The sequence below is a fragment of the Cryptomeria japonica genome, chromosome 11 (assembly GCF_030272615.1).
Source record: "Cryptomeria japonica chromosome 11, Sugi_1.0, whole genome shotgun sequence".
Taxonomy (NCBI): domain Eukaryota; kingdom Viridiplantae; phylum Streptophyta; class Pinopsida; order Cupressales; family Cupressaceae; genus Cryptomeria; species Cryptomeria japonica.
In genome coordinates this window covers 529,897,634-529,920,179 of record NC_081415.1, presented here as the reverse complement: position 1 = coordinate 529,920,179, position 22,546 = coordinate 529,897,634, and the positions used below count along the sequence as shown (strand labels likewise).

General features: G+C 36.7%; 1 protein-coding gene across 2 annotated transcripts in view; it reads right to left on the bottom strand.

The window, feature by feature from the left end:
- LOC131066456 (uncharacterized) overlaps window positions 1–16,551 on the bottom strand; it is a 316,657-nt gene extending 300,106 nt beyond the window's left edge. The window contains exon 1 of one of the 2 annotated variants that reach the window (XR_009111667.2): window positions 15,967–16,516. Coding sequence is in view for 1 of the 2 variants with exons in the window: in XM_058001209.2 (XP_057857192.2) it covers window positions 15,967–16,382 (416 nt within the window). In the remaining variant the exon portion in view is untranslated. Of the gene's footprint in view, window positions 1–15,966 lie in introns of both variants that reach the window. The other variant, XM_058001209.2, reaches the window with a different exon arrangement.
- Window positions 16,552–22,546: the final 5,995 nt, after the last annotated feature.

Below are 22,546 nucleotides of genomic sequence, written 5' to 3'. Positions count from 1 at the left end.
GCAGCGTTGTACTTATTGATTGGTGATTCAGTTTTCTTAGATTTGACAGTCGGCTTTGAAGATTAGCATGTAAGGGACTTCATTTGTTACATGGCTCAACAAAACATTTACTTAGCAACCTTTAATGAAGGCACATTAATTTGTGGAAATATAGGTAAAGTTACAACAACTATTTGGAGGTCTTGGAAAAGTATTCAACACACTTTACTTGTTGGAAATTGGCTCATTGATGGATTCATATCAGCATTCATGGTTGGAAGTACTTGTGGTTGTAATTGGAGTGAAGTTCTTAGCTGGTTAGATGATGTTCAGGTTCACAGCAGCAGTATAATGAGTATTGACATGATGGATGGATATGACAGTGCAAAGATTTGCGATCCTGGTATTGACATGTGTGGTGTATTTCTTCAGTCGATCCATGATGAGTTGTTTCACTTTGGGTATAAAAATGTTTATATCAGAGTAGCGCAGCGGTTGGGTGAAGCAACATTTATCAGATTGATATGGTATCCAGTGAATTGGTTTTCAGCGTGTAGGTGCAGATTGCTTGAGGGCAAGCAATCTTCGAGAAGGGAAGATTCGTAATGTCCCCTTTTTTAGGTGACATGAGATGAGCAGGGGTTGACCTACCATTCGAGTTCCCGTAGGTCAATGGCATGGTTAGGGGACTCATTCTGAGGGTCATGGAGCTTTGCAGGGGCTCTGTGAGCCATTTTGGACCTTCAGACGACAGTTCCTAGTTTTTAGGGAGAACTAGCAGTTGACTGAATGACCACCTGAAGGACCAAGGAGTAGAGCAGGATCCTTTTGAGCAGTTACATGTGTTTGGAGAGAGGTTCCTACTTTTTAGGGCGATTCCCTCCATTTTAGGAGGTTGTGGCAGTTTTCATATTTAAGGTTCCACGGGACCATACCATAGTTTCAGTTTCAGGAAGATTGTGTGTGTTTCCTAGTTTCTAGGAGTATCCCTAGATTTTAGGGATGGGACTGCCAATTGGCCCATCTTGTCCGACATCAGTCACAGATAGGTGACGAAGTCAGATTCATGTTTGGTTGGTTATTTTGGGCTATTATTGGATCTATGGAAATATTTTAATATATTTTAATATTTCCTAAGTGAGCGATTAAATAAATTAAAATAAGGCTATGTATATAGCCATTTCGGAGTAATAAGGGGTTTTTGGCATCTGGTTTGATATGCCTATGTGTTATAGCTCGTTGGAAAGGTCTTGAACTTTGCTACATGATTCTCACCTCCCGGAGTCTTTTTGGATGCTTGAAGCTATTTATTCGCAATAAAGTGATATTTTTCTATAGTTTGACGCCATAATTGGGAAAGTGTCACTTTAATTATAAAGTGCAAGCTTTATTATTCTTTAGGGTTCGACTTGCAAAGGGAAAGGAGTTATAAGGAGATGAAAACCTAATTGATAGCATCTTTGATCATTTTGAAACTTGCAAATTTGGGAATTGCTCTGGAAGAGTGATTTTGGTCTTGGACGCAAACCCCAGGTCTGAGCTTGCTGGGACGTAGCCCTCAGCAGGAGTTGACGGTGGATATATCCAAGATTGCACAGAGATTGTCAGAGGTAGAAGACACATCTTCTTGTCTTGAAGATTTAGCATGCATATTGGGGGTTTCAACAGGGCGGCTAGTCTATTTCAGCTGGCACGTGATTTGCAGCAGCTTCCACGCCTCCTTTTCAACCACGCCTTGTTTGTATGTTGGCTTGAAGGGTTGTATTCAGCTTATTTGGTCTTCCTTGTTCGTTGCCAGTAATATTCCTCTGTCTGGCATCAATCCAGATTGAGAACAGCTCCAAATAAATGTATGGATTCTTGCTGAATACAAAACTAGGTTATTTGGCTGGTATGATTTGCAGTATTTTCAGATTGCTTAAGTGTTCTTACATATGAACATTGTTTACTGTTTTATTTCACAGTTGTTGCTATTTATCAATCACTTTACTTATAACATCAAAACCCAAAAAGAAACAATCGCTTTCTGCAACTTTTGTCTATTCTATAAGATCACGGGAAAATTACAAAATTATAATATGTTTAATTAAGAATTTACAGCAGCAATAGCAAAAGGATCCATTTGGGATCTTTCAGTGGTATCAGAGCCTAATCCTGCCAGCCTATGGGGTGGTAATTGCATTCACTTCGTGTGATTGGATTTGGTTTTCAGTTGGACATTAAAAGAATCATCATGACAGGGTTATGTAAAAATAAACAAGCAGGAAGGGAATTTGATCAAACACCTTCAAAGAGTTCAAGACACACTAGAGGTATAACTACATCTAAAAGTACAAGGAGGCCCCCTATTAAAACATTCAATGATACAGTCATAAGCAACTATCATGGGTATTGCTCCCTTCCAAAAAAGCTATAGGATATGCTTACCTTCACCCAATTTACGGGTATTCCGGATGAAGCTGAAGATGCTATGAATTCATATCAGCTGCAAATAAAAAGAGAAGAACCGATTGACTCATCCATAAATGAGGTTTGTAAAAATGTCTATGAGGAATTTGATGAACATGCTACAAGGGATGAAGTGGTACCTATGAATGTTGAAAACATGTCACAAAGGTATGGCAACCATTCTGATTTTTGTAACAGCGGTCTTTCATATGAACACAATGATGATTCAAAGGTCATGGCACATGAGAAGGAAGTTGTAGGAGGGGATCCTACAGGTGGCATGCAATATATGAGTGGTAAACAAGAGGGATGCAAGGGGAAAACAAGCCATAGCAACCCTGACTTTTATGACAGCAGTCTTGCTACTGAGCATAATCAAGATTTCGATGCTTTGGTGCATGAGGATGATGGTTGTGAGGGGTCATCTCATGCAAACACTCATTGTTTGGGTGTTACTGATGCTTTTGATATTGAAGATACATGTCATTATGAGTCTGATTTTTCAAATCAGACCTTAGAAGATGGGAACAAAACAGAAAATGTGCCTAATGGTGATAGTTCCGAGGAGAGTTTGACGGATGTGTGTGAGTCTATCTTGATAGGGGAGGTGTATGTTGAACTTGGCAAATCAGCAGCCTCTAGCATGTCATTCGAGCCACCCCACGAGGTTCATAACAAAAGTGATATAACTTCTCTTCCTCAAGATATGGTAGCCTTTGGTCAAGAAGAGAATAATGATTTGAATTCTAGACTTGAAGGTACACAGGGTGCAATCATGGGTTATGATAATGTGAATAATACAATCCATTATAAATCAGATTTTGTGCATTTTGGGACAGCTAATATAGAGCAATCTCAGAGGATGAATGAAGGATGGTTGGCAAGAGCCAAGCAAGACAAGTTGATAGCTCATCAGGCCAAGCTTTAACTTCAACACATTCATGATACTCATCACCATATTGGTAAGGAGGAACACGAGCTATCTAATTCTGATTTTTCAGCTGATATTGGTTATTTTTTTCATGGTGGTGATGGAATTGATAATGAAGCTCATAGTGGACCAGCCACTAATGAGTTATCCTTTATTGGTATAGAAGGTGCTCCCAATGCACCTTTCATTTTGTCACCTCTTTCATATGATAAGGCAGCGTTGTACTTATTGATTGGTGATTCAGTTTTCTTAGATTTGATAGTTGGCTATGAAGATCAGCATGTAAGGGACTTCATTTGTTACATGGCTCAACAAAACATTTACGTAGCAACCTTTAATGAAGGCACATTAATTTGTGGAAATATAGGTAAAGTTACAACAACTGTTTGGAGGTCTTGGAAAAGTATTCAACACACTTTACTTATTGGAAATTGGCTCATTGATGGATTCATATCAGCATTCATGGTTGGTAGTACTTGTGGCTGTAATTGGAGTGAAGTTCTTAGTCGGTTAGATGATTTTCAGGTTCACAGCAGCAGTATAATGAGTATTGACATGATGGATGGATATGACAATGCAAAGATTTGTGATCCTGGTATTGACATGTGTGGTGTATTTCTTCAGTGGATCCATGATGAGTTGTTTCACTTTGGGTATAAAAATGTTTATATCAGAGTAGCGCAGCGGTTGGGTGAAGCAACATTTATCAGATTGATATGGTATCCTGAGAATTGGTTTTCAGCGTGCAGGTGCAGATTGCTTGAGGGCAAGCAATCTTCGGGAAGGGAAGATTTGTAATGTCCCCTTTTCTAGGTGACATGAGATGAGCAGGGGTTGACCTACCATTCGAGTTCCGATAGGTCAATGACATGGTTAGGGGACTCATTCTGAGGGTCATGGAGCTTTGCAGGGGCTCTGTGAGCCATTTTGGACCTTCAGACGACAGTTCCTAGTTTTTAGGGAGAACTAGCAATTGACTGAATGACCACCTAGGGGACCAAGGAGTAGAGCTGGATCCTTTTGAGCAGTTACAGGTGTTTGGAGAGAAGTTCCTACTTTTTAGGGCGATTCCCTACTTTTTAGGAGGTTGTGGCAGTTTCTATATTAAAGGTTCCACGGGACCATACCATGGTTTCAATTTCAGGAAGATTGTGTGTGTTTCCTAGTTTCTAGGAGTATCCCAAGATTTTAGGAATGGGACTGCCAGTTGGCCCATCTTGTCCGACATCAGTCACAGACAGGTGACGAAGTCAGATTCATGTTTGGTTGGTTATTTTGGGCTATTATTGGATCTATGGAAATATTTTAATATATCTAAATATTTCCTAAGTTAGCGATTAAATAAATTAAAATAAGGCTATGTATATAGCCATTTCAGAGTAATAAGGGGTTTTTGGCATCTGGTTTGATATGCCTATGTGTTATAGCTCGTTGGAAAAGTCTTGAACTTTGCTACATGATTCTCACCTCCCGGAGTCTTTTTGGATGCTTGAAGCTATTTATTCGCAATAAAGTGATATTTTTCTATAGTTTGACGCCATAATTGGGAAAGTGTCACTTTAATTATAAAGCGTAAGCTTTATTATTCTTTAGGGTTCGACTTGCAAAGGGAAAGGAGTTATAAGGAGATGAAAACCTAATTGATAGCATCTTTGATCATTTTGAAACTTTCGAATTTGGGAATTGCTCTGGAAGAGTGATTTTGGTCTTGAAGTGATTTTGGTCTTGGACGCAAACCCCATGTCTGAGCTTGCTGGGACGTAGCCCTCAGCAGGAGTTGACGGTGGATTTATCCAAGATTGCACAGAGATTGTCAGAGGTAGAAGACACATCTTCTTGTCTTGAAGATTCAGCGTGCATATTGGGGGTTTCAACAAGGTGGCTAGTCTATTTCAGCTGGCACGTGATTTGCAGCAGCTTCCACGCCTCCTTTGCAACCACGCCTTGTTTGTATGTTGGCTTGAAGGGTTGTATTCAACTTATTTGGTCTTCCTTGTTCGTTGCCAGTAATATTCCTCCATCTGGCATTAATCTAGATTGAGAACAGCTCCAAATAAATGTATGGATTCTTGCTGAATACAAAACTAGGTTATTTGCCTGGTATGATTTGCAGTATTTCCAGATTGCTTAAGTGTTCTTACATATGAACATTGTTTACTGTTTTATTTCACAGTTGTTGCTATTTATCAATTACTTTACTTATAACATCAAAACCCAAAAAGAAACAATCCCTTTCTGCAACTTCTGTCTATTCTATAAGATCACCCGAAAATTACAAAAATATAGTATGTTTAATTAAGAATTTACAGCAGCAATAGCAAAAGGATCCATTTGGGATCTTTCAATGAAAAAGTGAGTTTTTCCCCTTTGGTTGAAAAGACTTCATCATCTTTTTCCAAAAGTTCGAGTTTCAAAGTTGTTTAAAGCTTGTCTTTCCAATTTCGGGTTTTAAAAACCTGATTACAAGTGAAGGTGGGAATTCTCTTGAGGTTAAAATAGAGATGATCTTCCAAAAGTCTTTCCTTATTCATCCGCATTCATTACCCTTGTTCACACATTCCATTCTCATTATCTTTTCCATGCCAAAATTCCATTTTTCACACATCCTTCCATTTTTCTTATTACAAGTATACTTGCATTCGGGTTTTAAAAACCCGATTGCGAATATGTCCTACCCCACTTTCAAACTTGTAACATGTCTCCCAAGATCTGAAATTGACTAAAAGCCAAGTTCCAAGTGTTCCTATTTATTCACCATTTTCCTCTCAAGAAGGATAGAGTTTTTCCCATTGAAAAGAAGAAATATGTTTCATTTGGTAGATCTTGATGTTGCTTTGACACTTCTAGATCTTCGTCGCAGCGTGTCAGGCTCTTGTTCAATGACTGATTTACCATCTTCCTCTTCTTAAAAGAAGATGAAATACAAATATGACAAGTACCAAAATGAGATCTCTCCATCCCAAGTTTCCACTCCCATGGAGCACATCAAAGATACGGAAATAGGGCATGTCAAAGTTCGTTAAATGGGTGGAGGATCCCAAGGATAGCAATATGCAGTGCCTGTTGGACAACCACATTCACCATGCTTCTTCCTTTCCAGTGGCTGCCCTAAAACCTGAGTTCGTTCTTGCTTGTGCCAATCATTTTGACAAAGAAACAAGAACCATCAGGAATGGTGATGGGGAAGTGATAATCCGGCTTGATGCAAATACTATTGAGAAGGTTTTCAGAATACCACCAGCACCTGTTTACATAGAAATCTCCAAAGATAGTGCAGCTGAGAATTATGCTTCGAAAGAAAAAGATTGCAAACGCCATATCAATAGATGGATTAGTGAGCCATGGGCTACTTTTACAAGATGGGCAAAGTTGTACCGTAGTGATTTCAAGTGGGAAATCAGAGACACAACCACTCTTCTCAGCAGGATGATGGGTTTAGAACATTCTAATCTTTTTGAACCATGGACGTATAAGTTCATCATGCTCATAAGGCAGTCTCAACACATTTCTTGGGGTGAAATCATCAGTGATACCCTTTGTGAACAACTTGCAGCAGTTCCTTCCACCATGACGTTCTACATGAACTCATATTTAGTGTATATAGTAGCATCACTCAGACACTTCCCTAGTCTTTCTACCTATAATATCCCAGTTATTTTTTTTTGTCTTTAGGCCAATAATAATCATCCACAAACAAATAACCCATTAAGGTTAGAAAGCATAAACTGAAAACTTGCTGGAAAATGCAACCCTTCCACTTTCTGATCACCAAGTGCCCAATGTGGGAAGGTGAGAGAATACGGTGTTGAGGGGATCATTAGCTTCAAATAAATGGAAATAATACAATGCTTGGGCGGCAAGCCAGCCCCTTCCGCTTATCCAGCGGGAATCCAAGAACTTGCTGATGAACCAGCCAAGAGAAACACACAAAGGCACAAATCACTCAACCGCGATATTTTAACGGGAGGACTGAAATTACAAAACAATCTCAACTCAACCGCTTATGCAGCGGGAGGACCATTACAATTAGACATCACTCGACCACTTATGCAGTGGGAGGACTGAATTACTGTTTACTTAAAAACAGGCGGCAAGCCAGCCTCTTCCACTTTTCAACGGGGTAAGAGTTACAAGCCAGAATTGGTTAGTATTACTACTACTTAACCTTACAATAATCAAGATAATGGGAGAAGAAAGTAATGCTGAACATCCAAATAAGAAACATGAAATTTCTGCTAACATCAAAAATCTGCAGGCTGGAATTACAAAACCAGCAGCCTATGGATTCACTAAAACGCTCATAACTCTCTCATTACTCACCCAATCCACCCAAAATCTGTTCTAAACAATTTCTATACCAGCTACAATGAAAAAAAACCCAAAGAAAGCCATCGAAACCCCCATATTTATTTTGCACGCTTCCCAATGCATTCACTAAACCCAACGCCTAACCTGGGAAGTTCGATTTACAATATAAAAATCCACACTCAAAATAAGATGCTAAAAACTTACAAGATGCATCGCCAGTGGTAGGAAGGATGGATGAGCCGGTACCCAGAATGATGGAATCGCCTGGCCAAGAGGTATGAGCAAAACACACTTTCAGCAATCCCACGACCAGCAACCAGAAAACACTCCACAATCTGCAACTCACTCACCAACAGCACTGGGAATACATGGACACAGCTAGGTACTATCTTGCAAGTATGAAACTGAGACTTGCTAGGAAGCCACACTTCGAAGCTCAGATTTTCAATTGCCAATTCGGCAGCATAACAATGCAAATTCATTTGATAACCAAAATGGGAGCCCAAGGCTCTTATTTATAACTTCTAACTCCCCAAAACCAAATGCAAATGCTTACAAATTCGCCCAAATTCAACTTCTTCATTTGCATTTGCTTTATCATGTGGACCCAAGGATGGCGCCCAAACCATAAGTCAAGGAATTACGCCAAAAAGCACAAAACCACGATTTTGACTTAGCAACATTTGAGGTGAATAAAATAATATCTCCATTATAAATTTAGCATCCATTTCTAGACATAAAATTCGCCTAGCACTTAGGAGATATTATGCGCCATTTCCAAAGTCAATAAATCAGTAGTAAAAATAATCAAATTAATTAACTATTAAACCTTAGGATAAGGAAATAATATTTAATTATATCACTTGTGACTCCCATACTGATTATTGTCAAAACCAGGATGAAGCTAAGCCAGGAAGACCACTAAACTGCTGCAGGATCAGGGCCCTGTCCACTGCCAAAAATAGAAAGATGCCATACTGCCACTTACTAAAAATAGTAAGTCATGAACGTCTGCTCCGAAAAGCATGATCTTCGCACCCAGAGACAGAGCATGGAGAGCTTAGTAGGACAGTATCACCAAAACGGCCAACCCCTAACTTACTAAAAAAAGTAAGTTCTCGCCTCATCAATGCTTGACCCTCATTCTTCATTCCACCTAGCCTACGGGTCACAGGAATAGGCTAATGGACCACTAGAAGGACATCAATGAGAAGGGGACATTACACTACCAAGGGTGATCGCTCGCTTTTACCCGTTTGGGATTACTATGACCAATTGCCTTTAAGGCCCAACAGATTGCACTTCAGGAGGGTCCAGGATGCCTTCTTTGGTCATTATATGTGTCTGTTTGATAAGATATTGAAAAACGGGAGAGTATCAGATACTGCCTACAAGAAGGTGAATGAATATGGCTGCCTATTCTTTCAATTCCCAACTTTCACTTACATGACAATTGGATGTTATAGCGGCCAGCCATATATGCTTCCTAGATATCCAACTGATAAGATCATTCTTATGGAGTTGGGAAGACAGATCATGGCTGTTCATGCACATCAACTTGTTAAGCATAAGGTTGGAATGGGAATCTCTATAAATAACCCATTGAAAATTGGCCATTACTCCCTCATTACATCCACCAAAGCCAAGGCCATGGAGATCGAAATGTAGGAAATAAAACTCAAGAGGTTCAAGCCAAGAGTAGATTTTGATTACCGAGGCATGAAGGTGAAGATCAAAAAGTCCTTCATGCATGTGCATGGGATAGAAGACATTTGGGTTGATCTCCGTACAGAAAAGGAGGTTCGTAAGATGGATAATTTCAGACTCACTCTTGAGAAGATTGTTGACCTGAACTTGGTAAACATTCCAGAAGGAATGATTGATGATGGAAAGATTTTGATCCTAAATATGTTGAAAAGAGATTTGACGAAGCACCACTTCCATCAACTCAATGGTAGCATAAGGAATGCACTTCCATTCTTGATAGATTTCAACCTATCTTAGCTAACATCAATACTTGGCTCAAGGGTAATGATGTTAGACTCATCAAGATCAAGATTGGAAAAGAAGATGATTCCACAGGACCTATCAGACTCAAGTCTGAAATCAAAGTAGACAACGAGGAAGGTGCATCATCTTCAAGTACAAGAGCCAAGTTAAAGGTTAGCAGAGTAATGGTACTTCCTCCTGAAGAAGTGATAGTTCTAGGGAAAGAAAAGCCGCAGCTTCACATTCATGTAATTGATGTTGAAGATCCAGAGGAAGAACTACAATCAGATTATGCTCCCGAGTCACCCATTTCGGAGTCACCTCATGAAGTTGCCCCACAAATTCCTTTAGAATTACCTATTTCTTCTCTTGATGCGAATGTGGCAGGTGAATCTCCTCAGAGAGAGCTGCAGAGCCATCTCTTGATCATCCTCAAGGGAATTTGATGAATATCTTTGAGGATAATCCTGCATATGCCCCTTTGTCAGAGATTGATACTTCTGCTTCTAGTTTTGATGAGTTCATGATGCAATCATCAGGACCTTTGATTGATGAGCAGTCTATAGTTGTTGTTCAAACAATAACTTCTCCCTGGATGACAACTTTTGTTTAAACATAAACTACTTCTCCCTCACTTTGAGTCGTTGCTCAAGGAGAATTGATGACTTTACCTCCATGGCTTAGTTCTTTTACACCTAAAAGAAAGAAGCAAGAAATCTCTCCTAACATTTTTGATTTCCAGCATCTCAAGCAATCAAAACCCAAGGTTGCCAAAAGGGCTAAGATGATCTCGAGGGTAACAGTTGATAGTAACAGGATGAAGGTGGCTGAAATTGTTGAGTCAATTGTAGACAAGCCACAAGAAGAGATGCAAGTTGCTGATTACAGGATCACAAGAGTGGAGTTGGGCAAACAAACGCATGAAGTATTCAAACCTGATGCTCAACATTTTGTAGCCTCATTGGTGCAGCGGTGTGATGAACTTCTAGCAAAGAAGGATAAGCTTGAAAAGGAAAATGTGCAACTTGTTGCAGCAATCCAAAAGATTACCAAGTCTTCAAGTGAAGGGTACAATCCTTCAACCTTCACAAGTACATAGGAACCAGTCCAAGGAGTTGAAAGAGTTGTTCAGAAGGTACAAGCGTTAGACTCTTGGGTAGATCAGTTTCATGATCTGTGTGCGCAAGTGCTAAAGACATATTCCAAATGATGGTTAAGTTGGAGACCATTGGAGAAAAGTTGAACCAGGCCTCCAAGACTTTCAACCAGAACTTGGAAAGGGTTGAAGGTAGCTTGACGATTTGGCGCAAGATGCCTCAACAACAATTGAGTGTTCTTCAGGAGCATGACATTATTCCTTCCAGGGTCATGTATCTAGAATGTAAAGAGCTCCTAGAGAACAAAGCCCTCATTCTCAAATCCCTCATCGAAGATATTGATGAGGCTATGAGATTGTGAGTTGAAATATTCCAAGGTGTTGTTTCTCATTGTGAGAAGGCCTCTTGCAATATCATGGATCGGAATGGGGAGTTGCTACCAGAAGAATAAGTTCTCGCAGATCTATAGATGAAGAATCATAATGAGTGGAGAAGTGAACAATTTTCAGCTGTCTCAATTCAAGTTTTAATGAAACATCAAATCTTCTTGCAGGAAATCCAGTCCACTTTAGAGAAGAACAACTCTACACTTCTTCAGTGTTATGATACCATTGTGGAGACCATGATTGTTGCCAAGAACACCCACTAACCGGATCCTGATGAGCTACGAATGGTTATCCAGAAGTTCAAAGTATTCATGTCTAAACATGTTGCAACTTAAGTGTTTTTCAACACTTAGTTGTATTTTTTAGAGTTGTAATTTCATAGTTGTAATTTCCTTTTTGACATGTTTACTTGTAAAAGCATTTTTGTAAAATGCAAGTTATCACTTACACTTTTGTAATTACAAGTTGGCTAGTTACAAGTCAATTTAGGATAGGACTTGTAACTTTGAATAAGTCTTAGTTAGTTGTTGAATAAGTCATGGTGGTTGAGAGAATCTCTCAAGTTAGTTGGGATCCTCCCAGCTTTTTCTCAAGACTCCTCTCCTATAAATACTTGAGGGGATCTATTGTAATTTTTATCTTTTTGAAAAGCAAGCAAGTAAACTCTGCTTAAATTTGCAGCAAGAAAGACTTTGTGCTTTTTATATGCAAATTGAAGTTGAAAGAAATAGAAGAAGATTGCTCAAGAATTCAGACTTTGTGCTAAATATCTCGAGTTTGTGTTCAAAATTATCTTTCTTGCTAGTGTTTCTATAAGAGCTTAATCAAATTTGATTTGCAGACTTTGTGTTGCAAGTATTGGAGATTAATATCAGTTAGAGTAGATGTAGGACTTTGTGTCTACACTTGTTCTTGAGAGAAAGTAGAAGTAGATTTGGTGATAAGAAAAAGTTGGGAGACTTTGAGCTCACACAGGTTCTTGTTGTTTTATGTAGAGAAGAATAAGATATTTCAGACTTTGTGCTGCCATACTTTGTTCTTGTTATCATTAATTTAGAAAAGGGTAGATAGGACTTCACATATTCAAGACTTTGAGCTTGATATTGCTGTCCCGTCCCGAAGGAAGTGACAAAAGTCTTTGTGCTTTCAGGAAACTTCATTTCCTTTCTCTCACTTTGTTTTATAAGTTGTTACTGTTGTTATTTTCAATTGCTATCACTTTTCTGTGAACAGAAAAGTGATATGGTTTTTCTTGGAGGAAGAAGAAAAAACTGTTGTCTCATCCGTTTTTATTTTAAGAATAGTTTATAGGTAGGGGGAGCCTTCTCTTAATTATGAGAGTATCATACTCACAGGCTGTGGCTGAAACCACAATTTTGTACATTCCCTAGGTGTACAAAATTTTCAACCAACATAATTAAAAGGGCATGGACTTACAAGCATAAACAAATGCAAAGAGGATGCCCTAATTAATACGATGGTTAAAATTTCACGACCCAATGTTTACATGTATCCGAGCTACATTTGTAGTGGATTTTGTGGGCTTCTCCATGCCTTGTTGCACCAGATCCAAAGGTGTCTTTAATGCACAAAATGTTTACAAATCCAAGAAGAACATTTCCCCACCTTTTGGTTGGCCTATCAAACGGATTTGCCACACTCTAACACAATTTGGGGAAAACAATGCCCAAGCAACCACACATTCTCTACAATGTATCCATGGTGGGTCATGGAGCTTATGGCTGCTCTCGTGTCTCTCTCTAAGCGTATGATTGACCCAAAAGTTATCAAAGGGGATGGAAAATTAGAGAAACAAAGCAATTGCAAAACCAGCAGAACAATGATATTCACAAGAAGCCCTTAAGTTTCACTTTTCATCTCTAGGTATTGTATTTTTGTGATTATTTTGATGTAGGCTTTCTCCAAATGTGTAATAGACTCTTTGTAACCTTGAAGAAAGAGTGTAACTAGCAGATCCAACATGGTTTAAGTGTCTCCAAGAGCTTTCTGTGTATTGTCCTAACAGATTCTTAATTATTTGGTCAGCTAGAAGGCCATAAAACCATTCCAAAGATTTTGTATGAATCTTCTCAAGGTCAATAAAGAAATATATAGGTAATTGCTAGATTATTAAGTAGACCCCTATAAATTTTTACAACTTCTATTATTTACTCATTTGCATGTGTAGAACCTACTTTACGTGTACATTTGAATATATTTTTTTTTCGGATATATATCTTGATCAAGGTATCCCATTTGGTTTTAGTCATTGCATGCTTTGCATAGAACCTATTTTATGTGCCCAACTGGATACAAGCACCAGACTGTGATTTGTTCCCCTTTCAATCATCTCAACACATTTAAAACAAACAAAACTTTATATATATTTTCAGTTGTGTTGTCCTAACCTACTTTCATGTACAATTGTATAGCAGCAATGGGGATGATTATATCCATTTTTCAATCACTTTACCTGGTAAGCTATTTTTTGTCATATGAAGGTGTAATCTTGCATATTCAAGTCAGCACATGAATACATCGTACCAACCTGTATAGGAGTATACCAACCTGTATAGGAGTATGATGTGCAACGAGTGTGGTTCGTAACAAGGAGATTATTCATTCCCTGTAAATTCATTTAACTGAACTCCTTAGGGAAACCCCCCTTGGTATTGCAGAACCAGAGGTGAAGGAAGTTCTACCCACCTCAATAATTTGTCCTTAGTTACCCAAACTAAACATAGGTTTTTTTAATATATTTTCTAGGTTTGAAACCCCTGGCACTTGGGAGACTATCCAACCTTAGGTATTTGTGGCGTACGACTCAGATTACCAGCACACAAGGCAGTATGAATAATTTCTTTGCTTTGGACTGATTTAAAATGGATTAAAAAATAGTCCAGAAGAAGTTTCTCATATCAGTCTTAGGAAAGCCTAACACTAAAATAGAAAATAAAACCTATAAATATCAATTCTCAGATATGAATATGCAAAATGAACTGAGTGAAATAAATAATAAACTGTAATCAGCTCTATATCATTATTCTAAGATCTAACAAACTACAACATTTGCGTTATGTACATATTGACATAAAGGTTTAGCAGAGAATTGATATGAAAATATTTCAAGGCCATGCTTGCAGAGATTGAAGCTGAAAATAGAAATGACAATAAACACCTTAAAGGCTTAATATGATCGGTGTCATTATCCCAGTGGATCACAGAATATCTCATCATGGCAGATTGATATGGTGATGGAAGATGAAGCAAGGTGTATGAATGAATGTCATGAACTATTCATATGAGATCTAATCTAATCAACAAAGAAGTGAATCATAGAATGAGGCAGGCACCCATAATATTATTCTGCTAAGAAGACAAAGCATTCTCTTTGATGAACTTATAAAATAAGCAAAGCAGTAAGGATAGAACTGATTTCATTAAAAGCAATCCATAGGTCATGGGCATGTCTAAAAATCAAGGAAACCAAAATGTGCGGTTCAAATTCTTAAACAGTTCACAAGTTGCAAAAATATGAAATAAACTCAGGGCTAAAGCCACAAAAGCATTATTTGTCTAGCATTTATTCTATTATTATATGCCTAGCACTTATGCCTAGGAGACTAGGAAGCCAGGAAACAGTTTCAGGCTTCAATTCAAGTGAATTTATCATTGGCATCTCCAGGACTTCACAATAGATGCCTAAAAAGTTTAAAACCAAATGGAGGACAAAAAGAAGAAAGCTAATTGCCCTCTTGAGCTACTGCTGGCAAATGGAATATAATTTTTAATAACCCAAATCATGCATGATTACCCTGTCAATTGATTTTGAAATGGTTGTCGTAATTTGGCTTGATTTCACTCACATGGGATGATATGATTTGACCAAGGTGCAAAATAAGATTTTATGTTAATGAAATTCTAGTTACAGCAATCAGAGACTAGAAGAGTCCAACTGTGACATTAGGTAGACCAGATATTGCACAATTGGAGCCACGAAATAGTCAGCTAGATTCAAAAGAGAAAATAGCAATGAAAGTTGAAAATAGTGCCTGTAAAGGATTGCAATAACAGACTTCGAAACAGCGGCAAGCCCATCCTCACCTTGCAGGTTTAATAAGTGACTCATCCATTACCAGCACATGACAGATAATATGGAATTAAGTGATGGAGCTGATAACCAAATAGATGGGGAAAACACTCTACCTTGTTTCTGAAATAACATCACACAAAGTGATGGAGCTGATGCCCAATTGGATGGGGAAAACTTTCTACCTAGTGTTTGACATAACAGGGCTTGATAAACAAAACTGAATTAAATGATGGAGTCGATTCCCAGTTGAATAGAGTAAACCCTCTTGCAAGATACGCAAATTACGCTACAGAGCTTTGCCATTCAAAGTGTGGGTTGTTTCTCCTACAATTAGGTGTAATCTCAAAGTTACCAGGATCGCTTAACCTCTGGAAACTGGTGCATGCCCCCTGAGGTAGATTTTCTCCACATGTATGCTTTGAACTCGGGGGCATTCCAGCAAGCATAAGGCTCAAAATCACAATCATGTGTCAAATGCGAGGAGATTGACAAGTAATTATAACGGTATTGGATCAATGGTTTGGTTTCTTACATTTTTAGCTTGCACAGAGTCCTAATATGAACATTACAAAATGAGTCAAGAATGTTGTAGCATTTATCAGCAGTTGACCACAGGGTCCATATCATATCAAAGAGTCCTCGTTAGCTCTCAGAAACTTTACCCCAATATTTAAAAACCCTTGAATCGTCATAGCGATTTTACTATTAGAGGAAGGTTTTGAGGATTATTCTTACGATGTTATAGTCAAAAAATCCTGGCCATCCTTTTCGCTGCTGAAAAGTGAAAGAATAGAATTTATAAGGTCTGTTTTAGAAATGGGTATGTATCGTTGTCTTGGCACTGGAATTCTTGAGATACTTTCTTCCTCTTCTTCTTCGCTATATGGCTCTCTGATAGGTAACTGCGCGCCATTTTGTTGTTCAGTGGGTTCTTCCACTTGTAAAGACCGGCTGCTTCCTTCTTTTGCCGCCACCTCCAAATTTGTAATTGCTTTGCATAAAATTCTAACGTTGAAATTGGGGGAGCTGGTTGATCTGAAAAAACGAATGCCGCCATTATTGGAATTATGTGAAGCATTCTTGTGATTTTGTTTCTGCGCAGAGCCAAGTGATAGAACACTTGAACTGTACGTATGCTGAATGGCCTTCATGAAATCAGGAGTGAAGAACGATGAGGAACAAATTCATTCATCAGTAAACTTATGAACACGGTGAATTCAGTGTACATGTTAAAGCGCAGGTCAAATCGTAAAATGTTGTGTGGCTCTTGTGATTTTCCGATTGATAACGGATACTGCGTTTAGGAGTTCAATAAATCAGTTCAAGAGCTAATTAACTAACCAACAATTTGAATTATAGGTGATGTACTAACATTGTTAATGGTTAATTGTGAAAATATCGCATGGTTTTATCTAGGTAGATTAAATAAATGTAATCAAAGAACAAATTAGCCTTTGATAATTGTAATGTATATTCGAAACTAATGTTAAATATATTTTTTAAATCAATATTTTTTTTATAAGGGAATGCTTTGATGTCTATAAAGTTATAAAAAAATTGTGATTTGAGTTTTGATTTTCTTGAGTTCTAATTTTAATGTCATAAAATTGATTTGGTATATGTCTATTTTAAATTATATTTTATTTTTTTCACCACCTTAATATCTAAATATCTAAGATATCGAGTAAAAAAAATATCTAAATATCTAAGATATTGTTTACAAAATATCTTTATGAACTTGTTGACTCAATACATGATTATGTTATTTTAAGTCAATTCTATCTGTAGGCCAAATTAACAGTGATGAGAAAGATCAAAGAGACCATTCATCAACATGTAGATAGTTGTATGCAAATGTGGTTTTTCATTTTTTGGAAAATAAAAAAAGTGTATTCTAATGATTTTCACCTTGTAGCTTCATATAGATTAAATGTTGGGAAATATACAAGTTCAGTATCAAAGATTGTGAAGATCAATCTCTATCCAATAAATCAATCAAAGGATGAGATACAAGGGTTGGATAACTATAACATGAAAATTTGAAATTTATATTCAATTTTAAAAATTAAATTGTCTTAATGTGCAAAATCATACTTTGATCCTTCTTAATGATGTCAAAAGCAACCTTCATATCATGCTTAATAATCATATCTTATGTGAACTAATAATAGCAACAAATAAATAATATCATCACCATAAGATAGCAACAAAAGACACAAATTGACAAAATAAGAGCACCCCGTAACATAGGATTTATATAGAGAAACCTTTGTCAAAAAATTAATTCCACTGGGAAGAGAGAACAAGTATGCATTATCAACAATCAATGTGATTACAATACCTTCATTTCCATTCTCCTCTTTGCCTCCAACATAATAATATAACAATATTTGACACCGTTTCCACTTTTTTATCAATTTCTCAGCTTCACCTGAAATCCATGAATAGTGAAACCCTCCATTGAAGGAACTCAAAATTACATATAAATTCAAACTCTTAGATTTTAAAATCTAGCAATACCCTTTTGATTATTAGGTGCCAAACAACCATCTTTTAACATAAAATCATCAATTCACCCATCCTATATAAAATTTGACATGGTGACATTTCAAAATACATTTTTTCCCAAATTTTCTCATAACTAATTATTTACTCAATCAAATAAAAAGATTCTAAAATTAACAAATTGATTGTTTTCATCATACAATTCATTTCCAACAAGGAAAAAAAGAAAAAGGGAGAGTAGGGAGGAAAAATAAGATTCCTACCTCAAATTAGCTCCAATTTGAGAACTTGAAATTTTTTAAACATATCAAACAAATGTGCAAAGCCTTGGAGTGGCATAACACTTCCCATTCCTAATCCAATGCAACAAATTTCATCCAACCCCCCCAACAATTGGCTCACAATTCAAATTCCAAATTTCTTGCATAAGGAGGGTTTTCTCCACTCCAAATTGGCTCACAATTCAAATTCCAAATTTCTTGTATAATGAGGGTTTTCTCCACTCCAAAATTCTCAAATTATAAAATGAGCTTTCTTTTTTATAAGCCTCAATTGATAATTACCTTTTTGAATAAAATAACTAAAATAAAATAAATAACATTTTAAATTTTCCAATAATATCTATTTTGTCCTCCTTATACAATGCCTTTCAAAATGAATATAAATAAACCTATATTTACCTTTTCAAATAATAATTGCCAATTAAAATTATAAAACACAATTTCATTTTAAATTTGTTATAAATAGTATTATAATTCATTTTCCCCCAAGTTTAATATTTCAAACCTAATCTTTTGCATATGACATATAATATATCATTTTTAAAAGAGCCTATTTAATCATTAAATTATGATAAACAACATTTAAATAATGAGAAAGGCAGTGTTTGGTGTGGTCTCAAGACAGTTTAAGTTGAAGAAACAATAGAAGAAAGGGAAGATATTGAAGAGTGTGCTCCAACCACCAATGATTGGAAGAACCTTTACATTTTGGAAAAGAACTAGGCTCTTATTGAAGACTGAAATAAATAGGTTGTTTTGTCTGGTTTTGCTTGCTTTTGGGGCTACAAATAGTTATAGGTTTTCTTTTTGTCTATGGTGATATTATTAAGACATGTTATTTTTAATTTATGGCTTGCATGCCATCTATATGTCAGGATAATTAGTTAATGACTTTAGTAGGTATAGTTCGCTTAGATACTCTGATATTACTTATCTATTTTTTATTATGTATGTTTGATGGTTGGTTGGAATCGCTAATTATTTTATTCTAGTAGTTGTTTTGTGGTTGGTTGTTTTGTGCTATTGATTATATGGGATTAGGGCTCTTCCTTTATTACTTAATAAAAAATATTTAAACCATAAACTCACATTTGCAACAAAATTTACACAAAATAAAAATAAAGACCAAAACACTCTTTACTAGGCATCCATGTAGGGTTAGGGTTTCTAGGCATTACCAATCATGGTGTCTGGAGGTATAACATGGTCATTGTGCATGTGAAATCATACTCAACCAATTACGAAATATAAGGCATAGTAGGATTTGGCCAGTGTGATATCTCTAGTTAACTACTATCAAGGTAAGCTCAAACTTGTGCAACCACATGGGATCAATACCCAGTACTTGTAACCACTCAAATGCATACAAAAGTATTTATGGACTTTTGTGATAATTAAAATGTAGAACTAGATGAAGTGAAGAAGGAGAATATTTGGATCCAATTCGAAAGTCCACAAAAGGGAAGATATTGGATATTATGAGGAAGGAAAAAGGATAAAAAAAAATGGAAGGGAAGGAAGATCCAACTCAACATTAAGATTCTACAAAAGAGGAAGAAAAGGACACGTGAGAAATGGTAAGTGGGGAATGATGGGAGGTCGTGATGAAAAGGGAAATGAATAACATCCAAATGGACATCAAGATTTCACAATGGGAGGAAAATGAATGAAACATATATGGTAAGGGGAATGATAGATCTTTATGGGAAATTTAAGTAGAACCATATGTGGGAACTAGATATTGCACATAAGTAAGATATGTTTGTAAGTATAGCAAAATATTTCAACTTAAAAAAAACATCACAACGCGACCAAAACACTCTAGAATTTGAATGTTCTTATATTTTTACAACTTCTAGTATATGATAGGCACATGTAGATGAAGGAGAATAACATTTTTGTAAATTTAACAAGAAAATGCATCTACATGATTATCTCTCAAATTGGTTATCTATGATTAGAAAAGTGGGGCTTAAATGCACAAAGGAATTGGGATTCAAATAAATTTTGGTAATGTTATATTGAATCCCAATATTGGCTCTACTTGGAGACATGTACCTTTGTTAGGAACCAGGAAGGACAACTGAGAGGGGGGGGGGTGAATCAGTTGTCAATAAATTATAACCCAAAATAACTTATTCCAACTCAAAAACTTAGTGTCGGTAAAACAAATTAACAGTTATATTAAAACCAGTATAACTTAATGCATGAAACTGAAAGAGAAACAACATCCACAACACATGACACATATATTTTCACGTGGAAACCCTGTAGGGGAAAAAACCACGGTGGGAAACCTTACCCACAATCAGATGATACTACTACAGATAGTAAGTGAATGCAATAATGGGGTCTGCACCTGCAAAAAGGCCAACCGCCTAGAGCTCACTGCTCAATCACAAAATTGGAGTCACACTGACTACAATTGGATGGTTAAATCCAATAACAATGTATTGCTTCAATATAGCATCTACAATGCTGGATTTAGTACTGGTTTAAGCTCTGACCATGAGTGCCAAGCACCTTCATAACCTTTCCTTCAACCTTCAGATAATATCTGCGTGATTCACACAAGGATCTACTTATTTTTGCTCTACAATGATCTTCAATATTTGCACACACTCATAATATGATCTTCAATAAGATCTTACAATTATTTATACAAAACCCTAAGACCTCATCATAAGGTTGGCTCACTAAAGATATTACATTTAAATCAATTACAAATAAGTTTTGATGCGATACAATATGTCAGCCTCAATACATTTACACATTATCCAATCAATAAACCATTTCCAAAATGTGTCGTGCTGATCTGGAACATGATATCTTGTACCGGTCCATAACCTAGACCTATATGCCCGATTAGTCCAATAAGAAAAACACCAAATCCAAACATCCAATCCATGTCTTCGACATAACCAAATGATCTCCAGATGATAACAAGTCATCATCACTGCCAGTGAACCATATAACCTATCGGTGAAGCATATATCGGTGACTGTGCATAAGCCAATATCCATGTCGAGACCACAATGTGCCGGTTCAACAATAAACCAATATAACTAGAGTGCCAAATCAATAATGTAGACCTCCAGAAAGATAAGTGTTGACATCAATGACAAAACCAATGCAATACATGATGAAGTCATCCATAATACCAACAATCTCCCCCTTTGGCATTGATGGCAACACTAGATGGAAAAACATCTAAGTGCCAAAAACAGAATGCCAAAAACCAACAATCTCCCAAAATAGATCAATGAAAGTTTTGTGCCAAAATAGAAACCAAAAATACATCTCTCCCCAAAGTACAATGTTTTTCCATAGATATCTCTCCCCCTTTGACATCAAATGCCAAATCAGTTAAGAATCAAAACATAACATACAGCTAACTACCCCCCCCTGAGCAGTAGCTCTCCTTCATCAAGACCGGAAAAAAAAAATTGTTAGTCCCTGCCGATTTGATGCCAATCTTCATCATTCAAGTCTCTGACGGTGGGGTGATTACCCCAAGCTTCTCTCTGAGATATTCAAATGTTTCCTTAGGCAAAGGCTTTGTAAAGATATTTGCAATTTTCTCTTTAGTATTCACATAAATCAATTTCACTTCATTTGCTTCAACATTCTCTTTCAAAAAATTATACTTAATAGAAACATGCTTTGTTTTAGAGTGAAATACTAGATTCTTTGATATATCAATTGCTGCTGAATTATCACAATGAATAATTACCGGTTCTTTACATTTTACCTTGATATCCTTCAACGTTTTCTTGATCCATAATACTTGAGTGCAATTTGTTGTTGCTGCAACATATTCTGCTCCTACTGTAGATAATGATGTACAAGTTTGCTTCTTGTTGATCCATGAAATTAATCTCCTGCCAAGAAAGAATGCGCTGCCAGTGGTACTCTTTCTGTCATCCACATCTCCTGCCCAATTTGCATCTGTATATGCACAGAACTCAAAATTTTCATCCTTTGGATACCATAAACCAAGATTTGATGTGCCTTGTAGGTACCGAAAAATCCTTTTTACTGCACTTTCATGATTTTCTTTAGGATTGCTTTGAAACCTAGAAACAATACAGACTTCATTCATCATATTAGGTCTGGTTTGTGTCAAATACAGTAATCCTCCAATCATAGATTTGTACCTTGTCGGATTTATAGGAGTTGAATCATACTTTAATGTCAATTTATCTATTATAGTCATAGGAGTGCTTAGCGGTTTGGAGTTTTCCATTCCAAATTTCTTCACGAGTTCCTTCAAGTATTTTGTTTGACATATGAATATACCTTTATCTATTTGAGAAATCTGCAAACCTAGGAAAAAATTTATCTCTCCAATCATAGACATTTCAAACTCTTCTTGCATCTTGTTAGCAAAGTCTTTACATAACTCTTCTTCTCCTCCAAAAATGATATCATCCACAAATAGTTCAATAACCAAAATATCATCATTGGTGATTTTGTAATATAAATTACTGTCAGCATTACCTTTTGTGTATCCAAGCTTTAAAAGATAT